This window comes from Trachypithecus francoisi, unplaced genomic scaffold, assembly GCF_009764315.1.
Source record: "Trachypithecus francoisi isolate TF-2019V2 unplaced genomic scaffold, Tfra_2.0 Lachesis_group7, whole genome shotgun sequence".
Taxonomy (NCBI): Eukaryota; Metazoa; Chordata; class Mammalia; order Primates; family Cercopithecidae; genus Trachypithecus; species Trachypithecus francoisi.
The window spans coordinates 37,102,983-37,127,607 of NW_022681472.1; the positions used below are offsets into that span (position 1 = coordinate 37,102,983).

General features: G+C 36.1%; 1 protein-coding gene across 3 annotated transcripts; it reads right to left on the reverse strand.

Annotated features, from left to right (window-relative positions):
- Positions 1 to 6,405: 6,405 nt before the first annotated feature.
- On the reverse strand, positions 6,406 to 13,619 carry PMP2 (peripheral myelin protein 2). 3 transcript variants are annotated; one of them, XM_033202827.1, is made up of 4 exons: positions 13,410 to 13,619; positions 10,889 to 11,061; positions 10,576 to 10,677; positions 6,406 to 9,528 (listed from the first exon to the last, which is right to left on the reverse strand). In XM_033202827.1, exons 1-4 carry the CDS (start codon positions 13,480 to 13,482, stop codon positions 9,478 to 9,480), a joined length of 399 nt encoding a protein of 132 aa, XP_033058718.1. In that variant the 5' UTR covers positions 13,483 to 13,619; the 3' UTR covers positions 6,406 to 9,477. The 3 variants fall into 3 exon arrangements, with proteins under 3 accessions (XP_033058718.1, XP_033058719.1, XP_033058720.1); XM_033202828.1 differs by having other exon boundaries at positions 10,582 to 10,677; positions 13,410 to 13,611; XM_033202829.1 differs by lacking the exon at positions 10,889 to 11,061 and having other exon boundaries at positions 13,410 to 13,547.
- Positions 13,620 to 24,625: the final 11,006 nt, after the last annotated feature.

Consider the following 24,625-nt stretch of genomic DNA (forward strand, 5'->3'; position numbering starts at 1 on the left):
TAGATTCTGGACGTTAGTCCTTTGTCAGATGTACAGACTGTGAAGATTTTCTTCCACTCTATGGGTTGTCTGTTAACTCTGCTGATTATTTCTTTTGTTGTGCAGAAGCTTTTCATTTCATCAAGTCCCATCTATTTGTCTTTGTTTTTGTTGCATTTGCTTTTGAGTTCTTGGTCATGAAGTCCTTGACTAAGCAAATGTCTGGAATGGGTTTTCCAACGTTATCTTCTAGAATCTTTATGGTTTCAGGTCTTAGATTTTTAAGTCTTTGATCCATGTTAAGTTGATTTTTTTGTATAAGGTGAGAGATGAGGATCCAATTTCATTCATTTATGTATGGCTTTCCAATTTTCTCAGCACTGTTGGTTAAATAGGGTGTCCTTTCTCCACTTCATGTTTTTGTTTGCTTTGTTAAAAATCAGTTGGCTGTAAGTATTTGGTTTTTATTTCTGAGTTCTCTATTCTGTTCCATTGGTCTATGTGCCTGTTTTTATACCAGTACCATGTTGTTTTGGTGACTATGGCCTTATAGTTTGAAGTGGGGTAATGTGGTGTCTCCAGATTTGTTCCTTTTGCTTAGTCTTGCTTTCATGTGTGGGCTTTTTTTTGGTTCCATATGAATTTTAGGATTTTTTTTCTAGTTCTGTGAAGACTGATGGTGGTATTTGGATGGGAATTACATTGAATTTGTAGATCGCTTTTGTCAGTATTGTCATATTCACAATATTAATTATACTCATCCATGACCATGGGATGTGTTTCCATTTGTTTTTGTCATCTATGATTTCTTTCAGCAGTGTTTTATAGTTTTCTCTGTGGAGGTCTTTCACATCCTTAGTTAGGTATATTCCCAAGTGTTTTATTTATTTTGCAGCTACTGTTAGAGGGGTTGAGTTCTTGATTTGGTTCTCAATTTGGTTGCTGTTGGTGTATAGCAGGGCTACTGATTTTTTACATTAGTTTATATCCTGAAACTTTGCTGAATCAAATTACCAGTTCTAGGAGCATTTTAGATGAGTCTTTAGGGTTTTCTAGGTATACAATCATCGTCAGCAAACAATGAAAGTTTGACATCCTCTTTACCAATTTCGATGCCCTTTATTTCTTTCTTATTGCTCTAGCTAGGACTTCCAGTACTATGTTGAATAAAAGTGGTGAAAGTGGGCATCCTTGTCTTATTCCAGTTCTCAGGGGGAATGCTTTCAACTTTCCCCATTCAGTGTAATATAGACTGTGGGTTTCTCATAGATGGCTTTTATTACCTTAAGGTATGCCCCGTGTATGCCAATTTTGCTGGGAGTTTTATTATAAAGGAATGCTGGATTTTGTTAAATGCTTTGTCTGGGTCTGTTGAGATAATCAGGTAATTTTTGTTTTTAACTTTTTTTTATGTGAGGTATTACATTTATTGACTTACATATGTTAAACTATCCCTGCATCCTTGGTATGAAACCCACTTGATCATGGTGGATTAGGTTTTCGATATGCTGTTGGATTTGGTTTGGTAGTATTTTGTTAAGGATTTTTGCATCAGCGTTCATCAGGGATATTGGTCTGTAGTTTTCTTTTTTTGTTATGTCTTTCCCTGGTTTTGAAACTACGGTAATACTGGCTTCATATAATGATTTAGGAAGGATTCCCCCTTTGTCTGTCTTTTGGAACAGTGTCAATAGGATTGGTACCAATTCTTCTTTGAATGTTTAATGGAATTCAGCTGTGAATCCATCTGGTCTTGGTCTTTTGTTTGTTTTGTTTTTGAGATCTGTTGCCCAAGCTGGAATGCAGTGCCACGATCTCAGCTCACTACAACCTCTGCCTCCCAGGTTCAAGCGTTTCTCCTGCCTCAGACTCCCGAGTAGCTGGGACTACAGGCGCCCACCCCCATGCCCGGCTAATTTTTTGTATTTTTAGTAGAGATGGGGTTTCACCATGTTGGCCAAGCTGGTCTTGAACTCTTGACTTCAGGTAATCCACCTGCCTCTGCCTCCTAAAGTGCTGGGATTACAGGCGTGCGCCACCGTGCCTGGCTGGTCCTAGCCTTTTTTTTTGTTGGCAATTATTTTATTACCATTTCTATCTCACTGCTTGTTATTGGTCTGTTTAGAGTTTCTAAGTCAGCCTGGTTTAATCTAGGAGGGTTGTATAGTTCCTGGAATTTATCTGTCTCCTCTAGGTTTTTCTAGTTTATGTGCACAAAGGTTTTCATAGTAGCCTTTAATAATCTTTTGTATTTCTGTGGTATCAGTTATCTCCTGTTTCATTTCTAATTGAGCTTATTTGGATCTTCTCTCTTCTTTTCTTGATTAATCTCACTAATGGTCTGTCAATTTTATTTATCTTTTCAAATAATCAGCTTTTTGTTTAATTTGTCTTTTATATTTCTTGTTTCAATTTCATTTAGTTCTGATCTAATCTTCATTATTTCTTTTCTGCTTTGTTTGAGTTTGGATTGTTCGTGTTTCTTCTTCAATTCTGTGAGATGTGACCTTAAATTGTCATTTGTACTCTTTCAGAGTTTTCAATGTAGGCATTTAATGCAATGAACTTTCCTTTTAGCACCGCTTTTACTGTATACCAGAGGTTTTGATGAGTTGTGTCACTATTATCATTCAGTTCAAAGAATTTTTAAATTCCATCTTGATTTCATTGTTGACCCAATGATCATTAAGAAGCCGGTTATTTAATTTCCATGTATTTGCATGGTTTTGGGGTTTCCTTTTGGACTTGATTTCCAATTTTATTCCACTATGATCTGAGAGAGTACTTGATATAATTTTGATTTTTTAAAATTTACTAGGACTTGTTTTGTAGTCTATCGTATGGGCTGTCTTGGAGAATGTTCATGTGCATATGAATAGAATGTATATTCTGCAGTTGTTGAGTAGCATGTTCTGTAAATATCTGTTACGTCCATTTGTTGTCAGGTATAGTTTAGGTCCATTGTTTCTTTGGTGACTTTCTGTCTTGATAAGCTGTCTAGTGCTTTCAGTGGAGTATTAAAGTCCCCACTATTATTGTGTTGCTGTCTATCTCATTACTTAGGTCTAATAGTAATTGTTTTATAAATTTGGGAGCTCCAGTATTAGATACATATATTTTTAGAATTGTGTTATTTCCCTGTTGGACTAGTCCTTTTATCATTTTATAATCTCCCTCTTTGTCTTTTTTAACTGCTGTTGCTTCGAAGTTTGTTTAGCTTAATATAAGAATAGCTACTCCTGCTCACTTTTGGTGTCCATTTGCATGGAATATCTTTTAGCACTTCTTTATCTGAAGTTTATGTGAGTCCTTATATGTTAGGTGAGTCTCCTGAAGACAGCAGAAACTTGGTTGGTGAATATCTTTTTTTTTTTTCTGAGATGGAATCTTGCTCTGTCACTCAGGCTGGAGTGCAGTGGCATAATCTCAGTTCACTGCAACCTCTGCCTCCTGGGTTCAAGCAATCCTCCTGTCTCAGTCTCCTGAGTAGGTGGTACCACAGGCACATGCCACCACATCCAGCCAAATTTTGTACTTTTAGTAGAGATGGGGTTTTGCCATGTTCCCCATGCTAGTCTCGAACTCCTGACCTCAGGTGATCCACCCACCTAGGCCTCCCAAAGTGCTGGATTACAGGCAAGAATCATTGTGCCCGGCCAGGTTGGTGAATCTTACCCATTCTACCATTCTGTATCTTTTAAGTGGAATATTTAGGCCATTTATATTCAATGTTACTACTGAGATATGAGGCACTTTTCTATTCATCATGCTATTTGTTACCTGAATACTTTGGTTTTTTTCATTGTGTTATTATTATATAGGTCCTGTGAGATCTGTGTTTTAATGAAATTCTATTTTGGTGTATTTCAAGGATTTGTTTCAAGATTGAGAGCTCCTTTTAGCAGTTCTTGTAGTGCTGGCTTGGTAGTGGTGAATTCTCTTGGCATTTGTTTGTCTGGAAATATTGTTATCTTTCCTTCATTTATGAAGCTTAGTTTTGCTGGATACAAAATTCTTGTCTGATAATTGTTTTTGTTTAAAGAGACTAAAAATAGGACCCCAATTCCTTCTAGCTTATGGGGTTTCTGCTGAGAAATCTGCTGTTAATCTGATAGGTTTTCCTTTACAGGTTACCTGATGCTTTTGCATCACAGTTCTTAAGATTCTTTTTGCCTTGACTTTAGATAACCTGGTGATTATCTTTTTGTGATGAATTTCCCAGATGTTCTTTGAGCTTCTTGTATGCGGATGTCTAGATCTCTAGCAAGGCCAGGGAAGTTTTCCTCAATTATTTCCCGAAATATGTTTTCCAAACTTTCTCTTCTTCCTTGGGAACACCAATTATTCTTAGGTTTAGTCCCAAACTTCTTGGAGGCTTTGTTCATTCTTTAAAAATTCTTTTTTCTTTGTCTTTGATGGATTAGGTTAATTCAAAAGCCTTGTCTTCATGCTCTGAACTTCTTTCTTCTGTTTGTTTGATTCTATTGCTGAGAGTTTCCAGTGCATTTTGCATTTCTCTAAGTGTGTCCTTTATTTCCAGAAGATGTGATTTTTTTTTATTTATGCTATCTATTTCACAGAAGAATTTTCCTTTCATATCCTGTATCATGTTTTTGATTTCTTTAAGTTGGACTTCATCTTTCTCTTGTGCCTCCTTGATTAGTTTAAGAATTGACCGTCTGAATTCTTTTTCTGGCAATTCAGAGATTTCATCTTGACTTGAATCCATTGCTGGTGAGCTGGTATGATCTTTTGAGAGTGTTAAAGAAACATGTTTTGTCATATTACCAGAATTGTTTTTCTGGCTCCCTCTCATTTGGGTGGACTATGTCAGAGGGAAGGTCTAGGATTGAAGGAATCAGCATATTCTTTTGTCCCAGGGGGTGCTCCCTTGATGTGATGTTCCCTCACTTCCCCTAGAAATGGAGCTTCCTGAGAAGCAACCTGTAGTGATTGTTTTTGCTCTTCTGGGTCTAGCCACCCAGTGGAGCTACTGGGTTCTGGGCTGGTACTAGGGAGTGTCTGCAAAGAGTCCTGTGATGTGATCTGTCTTCAGGTCTTGCAGGTGTGAATACCAGCACTTGTTCTGGGGGAAGGTAGAAAGGAAGTAAAGTGGACTCTGTCTGTGCTTTTGTTTTTGTTTATTGTGCTGGTTTTGTGTTGGTTGGCTTCCAGCCAGGAGGTGGTGCTTTTGAAAGGGAGGATGCAAACTTGCTCTAGGAACCCCTGGTTAAGGGTTCAGGTTTCCCAGGTGGTGGGCAGGGACATAGGGCTCTTCAAAGATTATGACCTTTGTTTTGGACTACCAGGGTAGGTAGAGAAAGACCACCAGATAGATAGCAATAGATGTGTCTGAGCTCAGACTCTTCTTGGGTGGGACTTGCTGTGGCTGCTGTGGGGCATGGGTGTGTGATTCCCAGGCCAATGAAGTTATATTTCCAGGGAGATTATGGCTGCCTCTGCTGAGTCATACAGGTCACCAAGGAAGTGGGGGAAAGTTGTCAGTCACAGGCCTCACCCTGTTCACATGCAGCCCACAGTCCCAAAGGTCAACCTCACTCCCCTTTTAGCCTTCCAGTAGCACCGAGTGTATTTCCAGGAAGCCTGTGACCAGGGCTGAGAAGTTTTCCCAGACCACGAGCCACCCCATTGAGAAAGCAAGTAGACTCACAGTTTTTTGGCATCTCAGGGAGCCTGCAGTGGTGATCCAGTTCCTTCAAAGGGTCTGTGGATTCTCTCAGCTTTCCTGGTATGTTCCTGTGGTAGTTCTTGAAGCGAAAGTCTTAATGCTGCAAGCTAGTCCTGCCTCTAACTGTATTCTTAACCACCATGTTATATTAAAAAAGAATTAGAGAATGAAAATTATATTCTGATTCTATTTTTGAATATTACAGAACCCAAGTACTATGGTCTGAATGTTTGTGTACCTCTAAATTTATATGCTGAAATCCTAACTCCCAAGTTGATGGTATTAAGAGGCGGGACCTTTAGGGAGGTGATTCGGTAATGAGAGTAGAGCCCTCATGAATGGGACTAGGGTCCTTATAAAAGAAGCCAAAGACATCTCATTTTCCCCTTCTACCAAGTGAGGATGCAGCCAGAACATGCTATCTATGGACCAGGAAACCAGGCCTCGCTAGACATTTAATCTACTACACCTTGATCTTGGACTTCCCAGCCACCAGAACTGTGAGAAACAAATTTCTGTTGTTTATTAGCTCTTTAGTTTTTTTTTTTTTGTTTTGCTGTAGCAGCAGCCCAAATTTACTAAAACTTCAAATTTTGTTTTATTTTTCCCCTCTTATGGTTGTTTTAAAATCTTTTTCAAATCTAACAAATATACTGTTAGCTGAAATGATTATTTTGCCTTCCTTCTTATCAGTGCAGTTTGACATTTTCTGTTATGAAAATAAAAAGCACTCATAATTTTTGCGTAATAGAGAAATTATCTTTATTGAGGAATGCATTTTATAACAAGTTGTATTATCACAAATCTCTAAAAATAACAATGCAGTTTTTAAACTCTTATTTTTTGAGTTGGAGCCTGGAGACAAAACAATAATAACAGCAAACAACAACAATAAACAAAAAAACCACTTAACACAGACATTTCTAGGCTGAAAAAGAGATGAAGTTGCCAAGGGCAAGGTTTTTTTTTTTTTTTCCATCATGTTTGGAAGTAAATTCCAACTTACAGAAGAAGTTGCAAGAATCAGACTATCTCAAAGAAAACACATATACCTTTTACTCAGATTACTCAATTGTTAAATTTTATCTCATTTGCTCTGTCAGTTGCTCTCTTTCTCTATTTATGTGTATCATATTATTGTTAAATTTTACCTCATTTGTTTATCAATTGTTCTCTTTATGTATGTTTGTGTGTACTGTTGCACACACAAATGCACACAAATATATGTTTCTGAATTTTTTGAGAGTAGATTGCATATATTACGGCCCATTACCTCAAAATATTTTATTGTGTATTTTCCAAGAATAGGAATATTCTTTTACTTAATCAAAATATACTTATCTGATTGACTGTCTATATTCCAATTTGCCAATTGACCTAACATTGTCCTTTGGAGCATTTATGTTACCTCTAGTACAGGATCCAGTCTAGTATCACTTACTATGTTTAGTTCTCAGGTGTTTTTAGTATAATTTAATCTGAAACATTTCCACAACTTTTCTTTGTCTTCTATGATATTGACAGTTTTGAAGAATTCAGTCAAAACTCCTTGTCTTTTTCTGCTGTTTTTGTTAAAGCGATGTTGTTTCCTTCTCAGTGTGTCACATTTCAAGGCACATGTTAAACATCCACGGTTTATTGGTGAGGTTCATTTTGATAACCCAGTCAAGAGGTTGTCCATTTTTTTTTCCGTTGCATAGTTATTTTTCTTTCCCCAGAAACTAACAAGCAATCTGTAAGGATATACTTTAAGCCCAGAATAATATCCTAATATCCTGCTCCTAATCAAAATTTCCCCCTAGCTTTAGCATTGATTGATAATTCTTGCCTGAGCCGTATTTACTGTGATGGTTGAAAAATGATGGTTTTCCAATTCCAGAACTCCTTTCACCCACATTTACCAGCTGGCCCATGACATTCTGTTGTAAAGGAGACACCTTCTCATTTGTCAGTCTATCTGTCTATCTATCTATCTATCTATCTATCTATCTATCTGTCTATCTATCTGTCATCTATTAGTCATCTATCTATCTACCTATCTATTGATTGTGTATCATTATATCAGTATGGATTCATGGATTTCAATTTTTTCCCAATGGTTTATAATTTATTATTTTTCTCAACTGTTTTGCTCTCAAACTGGCTCAAGTTTGGCCAATGGGAGCCCCTTCAGGCAGGCTCTATGTTTTGGCGGTATATCTATTATTTTTTTGAATGTTACTTTCTGGCATAACAAGATATTTCAGGCTCATCTTGTTCCTACCTTGCCCTTGCTTTGGAATCAGCCATTTTTCCAGGTAGCCCTGGTTTCTTTTAGTGGCAAATTATATTAGACACGAAGATCTGAGTGCTAGGTGTATTCATTTCTGCTGAGGTGTTTTTGTGTCTAAGCCCTTTTGGCAGATAGAATTAGTAAATACATGCATGTGTATACACACACACATATACACACACATACATGCATGTCTATTATCACACACATATGCATGCAGGCGTGTGTATGCAATTATAATACATATAAATGTACATATACATGGTTTAGAAATTATGAATGTATATCAATTCTATTCCATTTCCACATGGTTCTTTCTTGCCTTCCCTCATTTCATATTTTATGTTCATTTTTCCACAGTGAACATCCTGACTCCCATCAACATCAACATCAACATGTTTTCTCATTTGCTCAATCATATAATACATTTGAAATAGTTTTATTATTACTTGGGCACAATGCAATTGTCCCCCATTCCTGCCTGTCACAAATTACTGGACCTAGTGATTATATGACTAGTTATTTATTTAAAATAAAGGAACTCCTATGTTTACAAAAACTCTTGTACAAAAATGTTTGTAGCAGCTTTATTCGTAGCAGCCAAAAATTAGAAATAGCCCAATTGTCTTAATAGTAGAATGGATAAACTGTGATATAGTCATACAATGGAATAGTACTTGGTAATAATAAAAAAAAAAAAAAAACTACAGCTGCATGCAACAATATGGATGTATCTCAAATACATTATGGTGAATTTTAAAAAGGCAAACAAAAAAGAATGAATGATGTATAATTCCCTTTATATGAATGGGCAAAATAAATCTATGTGATGGAAACCAAACCACTACTTGCTTTTGGTAGGGGTGGAACAGAAAAGGACACTGATTGGGAAGGGGCAGAAAAAAATGTACTAGGATTAAGAAAATGTTTTGTATCTTGATTGGGATGTGAGTTATATGGGTGCATGCATTTGTCACAGTGGACTGAACTCTACCCTTAATATCTGTGCATTTAACTATCTATAAATTATCCATTAATTTTAATATGTTGGCTGGAGTAGAGGCTACCCCTTTTAGCTGAGACTACAATTCTTTACATTAAAATAGCTCATTCTCCTAGCTTGCCTCATTTCTGATGCTCCTTCCCCATAACTCCCCTGGCCCCTGTCAGCATTTGAGTTTGCTACTGTGATCAATACTTTGATTTCCTTTTACTAACAAACTATATCCTTTTTATTCTCATTTCAAGTATACAAAGTTCAACATAGGTTAGAATTTTGTAGTTAATTAAATGACATCATCTACTGATCATGTCTGGCCAACATATATGCTTTAATGTAGTAATAACATGCATGCACATTAAAACTGTTTAAATAACACTGACTTCTAGATTAATTCTCAGTTTAGGCCTTTGCCTATCTGATATATTAAGACAAAAGCAACAACAAACATTTGCAGTGTATTCAGGTGTTGTCAATGGAAGCAATTGATTTCCATCATTAAATGATCAAAAGCCACTTCAATGAGGAAACGATTTTTCAGACCTTCTCATAGATTCTGGTGCACACCACGCCCTTCATTTTACATTCCTTAAAAAAGAGAGAGGTTAATTGAGTATCTCAAGTTCAAACCAGAGAACAGAAAATATGTAATAAAAATAGAAATTCAAAATAAATTCATAAGATTAATTTAGAAAGGAATAAAATATTAGTTTGTCAGTCTCCAGTAATTCAGAATTATGACCATTGAAATAGAAGAAACAATTTAGAAGTTGATCTATGGTACTGTAAAGGAATTTTTTTAAGTGGCAAGTTTTTATGTATAATTCACTTGCATTTAAATCTAATAAGACAGTGATTTTCAAAAATATCTACATATTTGTGTTACCTGGGGAACATTTAAATATAGTGATGGCTCCTTCTCCCCCAAGAAATGTACATTCAGTTATCTGTTTGGGGGCCTCCATATTGGTATTTACTCCCCATGTAAATGTGTTGTGCAGCAAGGGGTAAGAACCACTATACTAAAGAAAGAAACATTCGGAAGAGTACATGAATCTGTTTACATTCAATGTATGTGTTAATTAGTGAACATAAAGCCTTAACTCTTAAAAAAAATCGTCACAGTCATCACACACAAGCTTTGTCATTATTTTCATCTGCCAACTAGAAGTCTCCAATGAGTTCAGCTTGCTTTATTGACATGATTGATTCTAAGTTAGTATGGGCTCTTGAATGAAAAATAGTGGGATATCTGCAAATAGTCTACAAATGACTTTGCAAATAGTCTACAAAATATACCTTGCAGAGTGTATTTTGCTTTTAAAATTTAGACTTGCCTTCTTCTTTGTGAGTCCAAACTAGTAAGATTTACCTAAACTTTGTCTAACCTTACTACCATTTTTAGGTATTTTTATTTGTAAAATAACAAATGGCATTTTTTATTTCTAAAATATTGGGTCAGTACTTGAAGATGAGTCTGTAATAGTTTAAATATCACTTAAGCATTAGCTATTACTTTATTCTTAGTCATTTTTATCCATTCATATTCCAAAGAACAAAGAATGTTTTGAAAATAATATAATCAAATTATTTATATAGCATGATTTCTCTATTTAAAAGTAAAAATCCTCTTACCACTACCATTTTCCCATTCACTAGCTTTCTCTTTATGGTTGTCTCTTTGCCATCCCATCTCTGCACTTGATTCAGTGATCCTCTCTGCAGGGTTACGATGCTCTGCAAAGACAAGGTCATGCAATTGACTTGCCTGAAATTTGTTGATCAAAGAAGCAGTTCTTTCAGTACTGAACCATTTTCATAATAGATGTCTCAGGAGATACACTCCTTTTCAACAGAATGGAGTTTATCCTTTTAAACACTGGCAGGAATATTCCTCTCTCTCAAGCAGCCTACTGGGCCAACTTTGAAGAGAAACATTAAATATTACCTTGGCCTTTCTATTGTCAGCTGTGGTTTCTTCAAATTCCTGGCCTAGCTTGAAGGAGATCTCTGTATTTTTAAAGGTGCTTTCAGTTCGTATAGTTATAATATCTCCTTTCTTGCTGATGATCACAGTAGGTTTGGCCAAATTTCCCAGTTTTCTGGTGGCTAACCCCACACCTAAAAATTGAGATAGTGTTAGAACTATGGTGACCAAGAGAGCATAGCCAAAAAGACTGTGGTGGCCACATCCTTTGCTCAGTGGTGCCCCAGGTGTGTCGATGGCAGGTAATATCACTTACTACTAAGCGTCTCCTTCTATGTTTCACTTCCAATGGAAATACATGCCCAGGACTCACACATTTTAGGTTTTGTTGTTCCAAAAGTAATGTCTGCAGATTTTCTTTTATTTTCTTTTTCTTTTCTTTCTTTCTTTCTTTCTTTTTTTCTTTTTTAAGATGGAGTCTCACTCTGTGGCCCAGGCTGGAGTGCAGTGGTGCATCTCGGCTCACTGCAAGCTCTGCCTCCCAGGTTCACTCCATTCTCCTGCCTGAGCCTCCCGAGTAGCTGGGACTACAGGTGCCTACCACCATGCCCGGCTAATTTTTTGTATTTTTAGTAGAGACAGGGTTTCACCGTGTTAGCCAGGATGATCTCGATCTCCTGACCTCGTGATCTGCCTGCCTCGGCCTCCCAAAGGGCCGGGATTACAGGCGTGAGCCACCGCACCTGGCCAATGTCTGCAGATTTTCAAGAGTAAAAGTTTCCAGCTGAAATAGCTAGTGCAAGTCATCTATTTTTATCACATCCAATCCTATTCCCCATTGAAAATTACTAATTATAGATTTGCATAAATTATTTTAGAGATTTTAGTTTGTATGTACAAATGCTCTAGATATATTTTTAAAATGAGATTATAGCATATACATATTGTTCCATGATATTTTCCCTCAATACCATATTATGGATATGGAGAAGTATTCCCCTCATAGTTTTGATGGAATTTCACTTCTGAAATTTTGTGGCTTCTATATCTAGCTGGTAGGAAAAAAATTATCCATCTACCTTTGAGATCTATACTATTATAAATGATCATAGAGAAATAAAATATTTTTTTAAAAAACTCTTCTACGTTTCAAAAATGAAACACAATTAGACTCTTAAGTTTACTACCATTATTACCAAGACTATAAAATATATGGAAAAAGGAAAATGTCAAATTAAAAAAAAATGAAAGAAAAACTAGTTTTCCAGGAAGTCTCAATGCTTGGATATACTTTTTCCAGTTAAAACGATCTCAAATTTTTATATACTGAATAAGAAGTTAAGAGTTATAGTCAATAAACTATAAACTATATTCTTTCTTCAAATTCTGATTAATCTTTTGTTATTTTATACAGTTTAGGACAATGTTTTTCAAGTTAAATCGTAATCTCTGGGACGGAGCCTGAGAATTTATATTTACCAAATCCCAAGGTGTTATTTTGCACACTAAACTGGAAAACAATGAAATTAGAGAATCCTTCACGGAGACTTTATTTTATTTGGCTTCTTCTTCAGCTGTAAAGTGAAGTCTTTAAATCTAACTGGTCTCACAGTATGAATTCATCCCCATAAGTTCTCTTAGTGTTCTAGGCAACAATGGCATGACTTTGCTCATTTTATCTAAAATAGAACGTTTTATACAAGCTTTCTGAACAGTTAAGTAAAGCTGTAGGCACTTTGACAAGCACAGCAACCTCAGGTCACTGGCATCACTCTTTGTTATATTCATATAGTTCTGAAAATTCCCAAAGACTCTTCATATCTATTGTGTTTATATCGATGGGACATACTCTAGAAATAGAATAAAATAAAGTTGTTGTAACTAATGACTCGGTTTTCCATCTCCATTCACTGCTCCAACTCCAGAAACGTCTGATGTTAGTGAAATTGAGTTTGAGTTTACTGCCACAACTCCGGTTCTTTTTCTCTCAATAACTTCCCTAGGCTATGAACATAGTATTTTAGGAAGTATTTTTGTTTTTCAAACTCTCTGTATCTACATATTGTGTAATAAAGGACAACCTAGAGGTAGAGAGAAAAAACTATTAGTTTAGCTAAAAATTAAAATTTTAAATTAAGGTTTTCTAGGATTTGCAATATATTCAATTCCTTATTTTATGAACACTTTAGTTGCTATGAACGTAGCTCTCAGAAAAGCCAGAAAATGGGGTGACTATGCTTTTAAGCTTTCTTTCCTCTGGATCTGCAACCAAAATTCTCTTGGTATGAAATTGCCCTTGAAATCAGTGGGAATTCCATGCATTTAAGCAGGTCTCTCATTTAAGTTAAAGTCTATTAAAAGTTACCACAAATAAAATTCAAATAAATTATCTGAATGACACAAAGAAGATTAATCCTAAAAGAGGAATGTACTGCAGCCTGTGCAAACCCCCCAAGTCTCCTGTTAAAGGTGTTAGATGAAAATGTCACGTAGCTTTCTTAAAAAGGAGCTTTTCAGCAGAACAACAAAAAGCATTTCTTACCCAGAGCTTTCATGTAATCGTCAAAGTGCTCACTAGAGACAAGTTTCCAGGTGCCCAGGAATTTGTTGCTCATCGTGATGGGTGAGAGCTCAACGCAGTTCTAAGTGAGATTCAGGAGACTCAGATAAGATGCTGAGGCCTGAGAAGATTCTTTTCAAGGACACCCAAAGCATGTGACTCTTACAGAGACCCAATGGGGAAAGGCAGTGTCGGGACTAAGCAATGAATGGCTCTTCAATGGCCAGCTGCCCGCCCAATAGGATAAAAGAAAACCCCGCATAATACTCCCTTTTGTCTCCAAAAAAATTTATAAAATGAATGAGATTACTATTTGAATCTTCAAAAATTTTTTGATCGATCTTAATTTATAAGAAGGCTTAGGCCCTTCATGCTTTGGAAAAGACTGCATGAATTATGTGATCGTGAATGAATGTGTGTGTGTTTAGGCATGTCGGTCACTCTCAATCCTGAGTCTGCACAATTAAAAATTCTTATTGAAAGGGAAGAAAAAGAGGAAAATGTCTGTAAGTATTATGATAACAGTCACAAATATGTTGTGGGAGAGAAATGTAGGGGAGCAGTGTGAGGAAGTATTCATAGGTAAGAAGGCTTGGCATAGTTCACATATCCCAGGCAGGCAGAGTAGGCAGACAAAGAAGTCAGTCTATTGCAGCAGAGCACAGAAATTGTATTCATGTGATGAAACAAGAAGTAGCACTATAACATGTTCTTTGAGCACAACAAAGATTTTCAGCTAAAAATACTTAAAATCTGAACTAAGCAGGTTCCTGGATACTATAACCATTTGTGTTTAAGTCATTTAAAATGAATCTACAATTTTATAAAGAGGATTTCCTATAGAAAGAGTACTAATGTATATTCAGAACTCGCTGTGGGCCAGACACTGTGCTAAGTGCTTAATACAGGTGATCTCATTTAATTATATCACTGACTCCAAGAATTAGGAACTATTATTATATCCATTTTACCAATGATAAAAATGAGCTTGGGGACATTAGGTAAATTGCTTCCAAAAGTTGAATAAGGAGAGGACGGGTCTGAACCCAACATTGCTGCCAGTGCCTGGGTTCTGAACCATGATCTTAACCTGCTTCTATTATGCTATACCATACATGCTACATGTACAGAGGCCCTGGCCAGAGATCACCTGATGCTGATAGCACCATGATTGGCTAGAAACACTCTTGCTCTTCTCAAAAATCAAGTGGGGTAAAAAAATCAAAAGATCCAGCCTACTATATTACATCAAAGCCCCAGTCTTTGGCCAAGAGGAACAAATGTAAATCCACTTAGAACGTAAGTGTTGCTCTTGAGAATCTCTAATTACTGCTATATCTTTCCTAGCAGGTTTTTTTTTTTTTTTTTTTTTTTTTTTACCTTAGCATGAATTCTGACTGTGAAACAACTGATTTTACCAAGTTTTATACATTTAGTAAACAGGTTGGTACTGTTTACAACAACAACAAAAAAAAAACAAAAATATAATGAATTTGGTCATAACAGGTAGAATCATTGGCAACAAGGGCTCGGGAAACCCAGTCCCATAGCTGTGGCATAACTATTGCAGTTATGTAGTTAGAGTTCAAGCTGAGCAAAACACGTGAAATCATTTACAGTGTGCTGAAGTTACATTTACATTCCCAGTGCCTGAATAGCTCGAGGTGGGAAAGAAATAGTGAATAGGAAAATTCCTCAGCTAACCAACTAACCCAAATCTAAACCCAAGAAAGTGTATAATCCCATTGTACTGGGATAGAAAAAACAACTATGAAATAAAGAACTTTTGATTAGTGGATATGTTTTTGGATTTTTCAAAACACTTTACACAAATGATGATATCATTTGTACCTTCAAAACTTTTTTTTTGTCAGCTGTACACTATTAAGGAGTACAGCATTCCGCATTTAAGTTTTCTGCCTAAATAAATGAAGGACCCTCAATCCCTCACCCTCACACTAGAGCCGAGACTTGTATTCAGTGGGACTGCTCCAAGAAAGCTGTGTGAAGTTTAAGCTGACTCTGTATTGCACATAGGAACAGCAGTGGAGTTTAAAATGTAAACATTGAGCCATATATTTCCAAGACAGAAAACTTATAACTTTGAAGCAATATTAGACCAAGAGAAAAATTTTCTACTTAAGGCTTATCAGCAATTGTACCTGACTGCTATTAATAGAACTGACCAGACGAGTTTGGACCATGATGAGATTCTGAGGCCAGTACATGGGCCAAAGGCACAGATTAAAGCAATAAGAGAAGACACAGACTGAACCAGGCCTGACACATTACATCACTCCTAGCTAAGAAAGTCATCAGTGTCCTAACAAGAAAGAATGCACAGAACCACATTATAACTAGATGTATATTTAGACTGGACTACATGTTTGTAAAATACATATAGTCTCTCTATGATGTGTGTTCAGTTCTTCTCTCTTCACCAATTTATTGTCCATGTAAATTCTCAAGATACGGCAAGTTATTTGAATCATATACTGAAAGGAAGATCCAAAGGTCCAAACAAAATAAATAAGGAAATCTTACTCTATATAACACACCATGTAAGTGCTCCTTATAGATTGTCTTCAAGCTAAATCCAATCATATATTTGAAAAAGAAAAAAGATAGTCAATCATTACATAGCAAATGAACAAAGAATTTCTGACCCTCCACTTGGATGCCAAAGATCCAACTCAATTTTTGTTGTTTACTCAATTGCAAAAATATTTTTTGAGAGCTTATTAAGTGCTAAGCACTGTTGAAAGTGCTGATTAAACATTACTGAATCAAATTCCTTGCCTTCATGGAACTTACATTCTACTCATGATTTGATAAAGGCTTGAAGCAAGAAGTTTTAATGGTAATGAATTCGAAATTATTTGTAAGGTAGAACTATTCTGATAATAATTGATTACAGGAGAAGCATACCATAGAATACCAAGATAAATAATCAACTTAAAAGGCTCACTTAAAAATTGTGGGTTCATAGTAGGTGTATGTATTTATGGGGTACATGAGATGTTTTGGTACAGGCATGCAAAGCGTAATAACCACATCATGGAAGATGCGGTATCCACCCCCTCACACATTTATCCTTTGTGTTACAAACAATCCAGTTTTACTCTTGCTTATTTCTAAATGTACAATTAAATTGTTATTGACTATAGCTATCTTGTTCTGCTATCAAATACTAGGTCTTATTTATTCAATTTTTTTGTAACCATTAACCATCCCCACCTCCCTCCTACTCCCCCACAACTCCTGCACTACCTTTCCTAGCCTCTGGTAATCATCCTTCTGTTCTCTATCTCCATGGGTTCAAATGTTTTGATTTTTAGATAAGTGAGAACGTGATATTTCTCTCTTTGTGTCTGGCTTATTTCACTTAACATGTGCTCCAGTTCCATCTATGTTGTTGCCAATGACTGAATCTCATTCTAAAAAGTGTCATTTTTAAATAAACAGTTGGGAAGAAAATAAAAATAGACCTTAGAACTTTCACTTCCAGTCATGATAGATGAGGAAATTAACCCAACTTTTCAACTGTAAAAAGATGAACAAAATTAGAAAAAAAATCTTCAAGGCATCAGAGATAAAAAGGCAGAGAAAAACTAAGAGCTTAGGACTTGGGAAAGAAAGGCAAATCCAGAGAGACAAATCCAATATTTGGAGCTTCTGCTCCACTAGGGATCTGTGAATTCTGCAAGAGGCAGGTTAGAGGTAAAAAATCCAGGGAACATTTATGACAATGCTGCAGAGTTAGGGGAAAAGTGAAGAAGAATCCTGGTTGATCATTACACTTTGTCTTGGGACTCTCTTGCAACACAGGAGTAAGGATAAGCTTGAAATATACCTGTGCTAATATGAAGTCAATTCTTAAAATTAGATTAATGTGATCTGGGATAGCTAGTGAACCAAGTTACTAGTCAGAAATAAACATAAACCCTCTTCAAAGAAAGAAGATAATGTCACCCGAGGTCTAAATTTATTTATATAATTTTTATACATATTGCTAATCAAAAATAAAGAGAACAAAAAGAGAAAATATACTTGAAAGGTAAAAGAAACAATAGACAATAGAAATAGATAATTCATAGAGCAGATAATAAAAACAAACAAGATAGAAAATATCAACAGACCCAAAAGCATTTTAATGACTAGTAAGATTGATAAACTCTTAGGAAGATGGATTAAAAATAGAGAAGACAAAATTATTGAGTGCAGGAATGAAAAGAAAGCATATTAATATATCCTACAGATATTAAAAAGATCATAAAAATATAAACTACTTCATGTCAACAAATTAAAATTTGTTAAATAAAAAAATTTAAAAGAGACTTACAGGCTTCTTAGAAAACACAGTTTATGAAAAACAATGCAAGAGAAAGTAAAAATCCTGAATACTCCCAATTCTATTATCATTAAATCCATATTTAAAATCCATCTCATGAAGATACCTTATGCCCATAGGCTTCACCAATGAATTCTTACAAATATTTGAGGAAAAAATAATACCAATGTTACACAAACTCTTCTAGAGAATAAAAAAGGCCCCAGTTTCCAGCCTCCACCAAGATCTCTGTACGTGTCGTTCTCTTTTCCTGCAATACCTCCCTTCATCTCTTTCTCTGTAATACGTAATCACTCCCTTATGTTTAATCCTTAATTCTCAGCTCAATCATCCTTTCGGACCTTTAGAGTGACTTTCTCTTGATACTAACTCAACCATCTTTCCTAATAGTTTCTTTACCATATATATCATCATTTAACAGTTACTGCAATGATGATGTTTATAAATTTTGAATATAACATGATAAATAGCTTAACTGACATCTTGATTCCATGTGATCAGGGACAATGTGTGATTTTGCTCATGTAGTATCCCAAGTGCAAAACACCATGCATGCCACACAGTAGGTAATGAATAAACATTTGTTGACTGAATGAAGAAAATAAAAAATTTTGTGGTTTTTGTTTGCATCATATCAGATAATGAATGTTACGAAAGCATCAAAAACTAGTGCTTATGATCTGTAGTATTATTCTTCTAAACTTCTTTCTCCCCTCTCTCTCCCCTGCCTTCTCTTTCTTTTCTTTTTCTGGAGATACAGAAAGAGCAAGACTTGGGAGATAACTAAGTGACACTCATTCCTTCATTTGGTCTTTCCTTTAGTCAGCAGTAAAAGCAGGCAATTGTTTCCATGTTCAGTATGACATAATCTTATTATGATACTAGGAAAGTGCACGTAAGATGAATCTAAGATTCACTGTACATTATCTCACAAGCATAAACGCAGACAATTATTCAACATATATTTCTTGAACTGTGATAGTACTAGAGATAATATGATGAGTGAAATAGCAACAACTCCTTCCCTCATGAACCTTATACTCTAGTTAGGAAGACAGACATTAAGTAAACAATCAAGACACATGATATCTGATTATTATTTCTTGTCATTTGCAGATGGATACTGTGAAAATGCCATTAAGAGCCCATTGACCATTACTACCTAGGAAGATACTTTATGAAATTTCTTAGACACCATCATGAGACTGATGATCTGTCTTCAGAAGTCAGTTAACTAGAGTAGCCAGTACCTTTCCCAGACAGCTATTTAGCATAAGGTGACGATGGCACTTCCGGGCTGATAACCTCCTCTTCCATGTTTCAAATAAGTGTTTTGCTCTAAGTTTAACAACTTCAAGATTAAAATTGCTTTCTTAATGCAAACCATTTCATGCAACTTTCTCGTCTCCCAGTGGATATTTGGTCTTTTGGTTACTATGGTGACGATTGCATTTACGCAGCCCCAAAGTAGTTAATAATTTTTCTTTTTTGTTGAATGGCAGTAAAGAGAGGAAAGAAGTGTTTGTGATTCCTCTAAACAATTCAATTAGCGGTGTTTGTTTGTTTTTTTGCTAGAATCTAACACACCGTGGCCTCTTTTCCAAAGGCTAGTCTAAGATTTCACACCATTATTGCTAATGGAAGACCTGAGAATTGGAGTTACTAACACACTGGGGAGTAAATAAAAGACAAGATTTGTGCATCTGAGTTTCTTTCTCTGGTCGTGATAACATATACTGAGCTTTCCCCATTTTTCTACTTATTTGCATTTCATCTTAGAGAAAAGGTGATATTAACACTTTCCAGATACAGGACATCCAAGTAGATTGTACTATTAGCACAAAGAGCTGTAGGAGACACTCTTTAGGATTTAGCCATTTGCTCCATATTGCTATGAAAAAAAGGAATCCCTTAAAAATAATTCACTTGCAAAACATAGGAAAAAATGTGTCTGTGCCAGGCATGGTGGCTCACACCTGTAATGCCAGCACTTTGGGAGGCCCACGCGGGTGGATCATGAGGTCAGGAGATCGAGACCATCCTGGCTAACACAGTGAAGCCCCATCTATACTAAAAATACAAAAAATTAGCCGGGCGTGGTGGTGGGAGGCTGTAGTCCCACCTACTCGGGAGGCTGAGGCAGGAGAATGGCATGAACTCGGGAGGTGGAGCTTGTGGTGAGCCAAGATGGTGCCATTGCACTCCAGCCTGGGTAACAGAGCAAGACTCCATCTCAAAAAAAAAAAAAAGAAAGAAAAATGTGTATGTGCCTAGCTTTATTTCATCAGGAGAAAATACAAACTCAAAACTTCAGGTGATTTTCTAATCATGTGGTATCCAGGTAGCCTATTTTGTGTTCTACTTTATTTCTTTGATTGTGTCTTACAATTTTTTTAAACAATTAAGATGGTATGATGGCTTGAAAGTATAATGTACATATGAACTTTTTACATCTATATACATATTTCAGACTAAGTAGAGTTAGATCAGAGAATCAATTAAATTCATGTTTAAACAGTGTTTTTTTTTAATGCATGCCAATCCATTCCTTATTTCTTCAAATAGCTGAAAACTAGTTTTTTTTTTAGTTAAATTCCAGCTTATAACATGTTCATGACTGGAGATAAACTGTAAAAATGAAATCTCTTAAATTTCACACTTATTCAGAGCAATATTAGCTGCTGTAATATACTCCAGGATTTCAGTGGCTTATCCTGGAAGTTTATTTCTTGCTTGATGTCCAGTCCAGTATAAGTGCTCCTGGTCTATGGGGAGCTTTTCCCCATGGGGTGACTCAGAGGCCTTGGATCCATTCATCCTGTGCCTACACCATGACCTCAGGTATTCAGAGACCTCTCCTCCAAGCAGGCAGGCACGGATGCCCTTGACTCAGAAGTGGCCATATCACTTCTACTCAGTTTCTAATGCAAAATTGTCCTAAGCCCCCAGGGAGACAGGGGAGGGACTGGGCAATGCAGTGCCCGGCTGGCAGACTCTTTCTAACAACAATGCTATAATATGGAAGCATAACCCCAGATTTCTACTGGGTAATTAACCATCTCTGTCACAGTGGCTTTCAAATTGTGGTACATCATGTTCTGACATTACTTCTTAATTTAGGAAGATAGAATGTGATAGTGAATTTGGAGTAAGTTCTCATTTAGCTTTATCACTCTAATACATGGATTTCATTTGGGCTGAAGTTTTATTATCTGTAAAATAAAAATTAAAAAAATCTTTCTTGAGGATCAAGAAAGATAACTTTTGGGAAATTGCTTTGTAACTTATGTACTGAAAGATATTATTTTAATAAGCATCTACTCATATTCAAACTCTGTTTTACAAAGTAAACTAGAATCCATATTCCCTGCTCATTTTTCTCAATTAGTTGCTCTAAGCTTACCTCTGCTGAGACCCTCTTGATCTCTTTTTCTGCTCACTGTTTTAGTGCACATGTTCAACAATTACATTGTTCTTATTCTTTGCATTCTAATTTCCTTATAACCTCAGAAAGGGATCTGGAAAAAATAAGAAGACTTGAGGAATTTTCTATGTCAGTCCTTATTTTAAGGCTTCATTTACCCTCACAACCCTGAGAAGTAGGTAAGTCTCCATTTTGCAAAGGAGAAAATTTAAGTGATTAAGCAGCTCATGCATGCTCATGTAGCTGCCAATGGCAGAAGCGGTATTCCAGTCCTGGTCTGACTGGTCCTCCAACCCCATTCCATTCACTGCATGCATCTTTGGGTCAACAGGTGAGTTCTGTTCTATCAGTGGGGCTGGTAATTAGATGGTCGATCCCCACCTTCCTGGAAAAAGGCACACAAGGGCCTGGATACCAAACTCCAAAATGAATAGATAAATTTTTGGCCTAAATATTCAGCATAGAAATCATAAGAGTGTATGTTTTGGGACTAGACTATGTCCTGATACTTCATCCTAATGTTTCATCTACTTTTGGTTACTATCTTTGGGATAGTCCATTGTCTTTTTATAGCCAGTGAAGAAAAGTATGTCCATTATGTTTATTGCATTTTTGCGCAAAAAATATAAAAATTAAATATTACTAAAAGTGCTTAAAACAAATTATTTTAATTTTAATAATGAATTATATTAATGATTTATTATATTACTTTTTTTATTTTTTTGAGGCGGAGTCTCGCTCTGTCGCCCGGACTGGAGTGCAGTGGCCAGATCTCAGCTCACTGCAAGCTCCGCCTCCCGGGTTTACGCCATTCTCCTGCCTCAGCCTCCCGAGTAGCTGGGACTACAGGCGCCCGCCACCTCGCCCGGCTAGTTTTTGTATTTTTAGTAGAGACGGGGTTTCACCGTGTTAGCCAGGATGGTCTTGATCTCCTGACCTCGTGATCCGCCCGTCTTGGCCTCCCAAAGTGCTGGGATTACAGGCTTGAGCCACCGCGCCCGGCCTATTATATTACTATATTAATAATATGTAACATAATATAATACATAATTAACAATATAAATGTTTGTTATGTTAATATATAATATAATTAATATAATATATAATTATTGTGCACATTATTATAATAATTTCTTTTAATTAATTAATTTTAATAATTATTATTCAGTAATTTATTAATAGTGTTAAGTAGCAAGGAAAATATGGTGAACAATTCTTGACTCATATATTAATGATGGCATTAGCATGATTGATCTTTAAATAATTAATACTTTCCTACAAACCAGTGTGGATTTGATGTACAATAATATAAATATTCAGAATAAAATATATTTATAAATTATATTATAAAAATATTCTGAATATTTATTATTTATATTTTATTCTGAATATTTTTATGTGAGAGAATAAAAACTTCTCTCACTTGTTTTATTTTAAACCTGCTTAGAAAGTAAACAAATAATGACTTTACATTGATTCACTCACTATAATGAAAAGCCCCTCTATTATCTTTCTTCCATAATAAATCTAATACAAGATAACAAATATCATGTTATTATTTACTTAGAGATAGATGATAATTTTTGAAGGCAGGTCAGATGTACCAAGAGACTGATTATGTGAGTTCTTAATAAAGATCAATGATTCTAAGTATACCTTTGAACGTACTTTTAAAAGAAAATTTTCACAGGATTTGACTGAAATTAAAAGGATTCATGTTTCAAGATGACTCTGCTACATCAAATATAAAAGGGAAGTTGTGAACACCATACCTAAGTCTGATGTTTTCTAGTCCCTGAGACAGCATCAGATGCTCAGTGATCACCAAGAAGAACTTGTTGAATGAATGAATGAATGATTTCCTCAGGAGTAGTATCTTTGACTCCACCTACTAAAATACTCAACATAGGGGTTTTGTTTCTCACTCAGGCTCATTGTGCTTTGAGCTGTGACATACATAAAAAGAGAAATATCTTGAAAATTAGGAACAGCATTATTATTTTCTTAATCGTGCCTGTGTGAAGTCAAAGATTTAAGTGAGTAAGTGCTTAGTGCTTTTTAGCATAATTTCTTCTCCCTAACAGTTGTGGAAAACTTTCTGACCCTGCTCTGAGATGTCACTAAAGCAGCTGTCATTTCCAGCTCCCTTGCAGAGGCTGATTAAGGAGGAATTGGTCCATGTTCCCCTTTGTGCAAGACATCACTTCAGGGGCTGCACACCATCTTGACTTCTGGAACATAGGCATGTTTACATTTTGTGCATACTCAAGTCATGAGGAAGGAGGAGGACATGGCATGCTGGGATGACCATCATTGTCCACATCCAGTAGCTGCATAGGCAGCACCAAGCCCATCACTTCCAGCCACAGTTGAAATCTCAAAGGTCTTCAGGGTTTAATGTGATAACCCTAGTTTCTTTCCTTGGCCAGGGATTCAGTTCATGTCTCAACCCCGTGTTGTAGTCCTTTTGTTCATTACCCTTCAGTTTCACCCTTACTAAGGTGCCAGTAACCCCCAGTTTGCCTCCAGTAGTCCCAGGTTGTGCCTACTCTCCAGGTGTAATTGTTAATAGTGCCCCTTTTCAATTTTAATTTCTCGTCCAATTTGGATGACAAATTACATGGTCATTCTACTCTAGTGAATAGGCATGACTCTAAGGACTTACATTTGACCAAATATTATCTATGTTTAAATTTAAGGCAAAAAATGATTATTTACAAAATTCCTCCTCTTTCTTTCTCCTTTTTCCACTGCTATAGGTACACACAGCATTTTAGGCTTTGTCCTTTAATTTTACCTCCATTAGGCTGTTTTACCCTGAGCCATGAGAACATGAATTTCTACTAACAGCCTTTGGTGAAACTATTAAGGGACTCTGTGCAGCTCTAACAATTATATTCTTACTAGGCATTTAGAAATTCAGGACTGGCATGTAATAAAATGTCATTCTGCAAAGGCCAGGTTGTAAACAGTTGTGACAGATACACCAGCCTGATTATTTTAAATGGATTTATGGAGAAATGAGATGACTGTTTTAAATGCTCTTTTATAGCAACTTATCCATAGTGTATGACATCCAGTCTCTATTTAATGCTATCTATCTGTCTATATCACCATCATTTAATCTATGTATCTGCTTTAAGTGGGATAGACTTCTGAAAAAATAAAAAGTCAGCAATGTTGGTTTTTAGAATCTGTGCTACCTAGGAGGTCACCTGAATTTCCACATGGCTTTGATAGAATGCCTTAACCTAAACAGAGTGGGTCCTTCAGTGAGAGCTCAAGGACTATGGAAGTCAGGTGGGCAGAGGACAGAGGGGACTTTGGTGCTGTTACAATCACACCACAGGCAAGTTGCTTCTTGCCTCATCAATTCATTGGTCTGTTCCTAATCCTCATTATCAAATAGCTTCAAAACTCCGC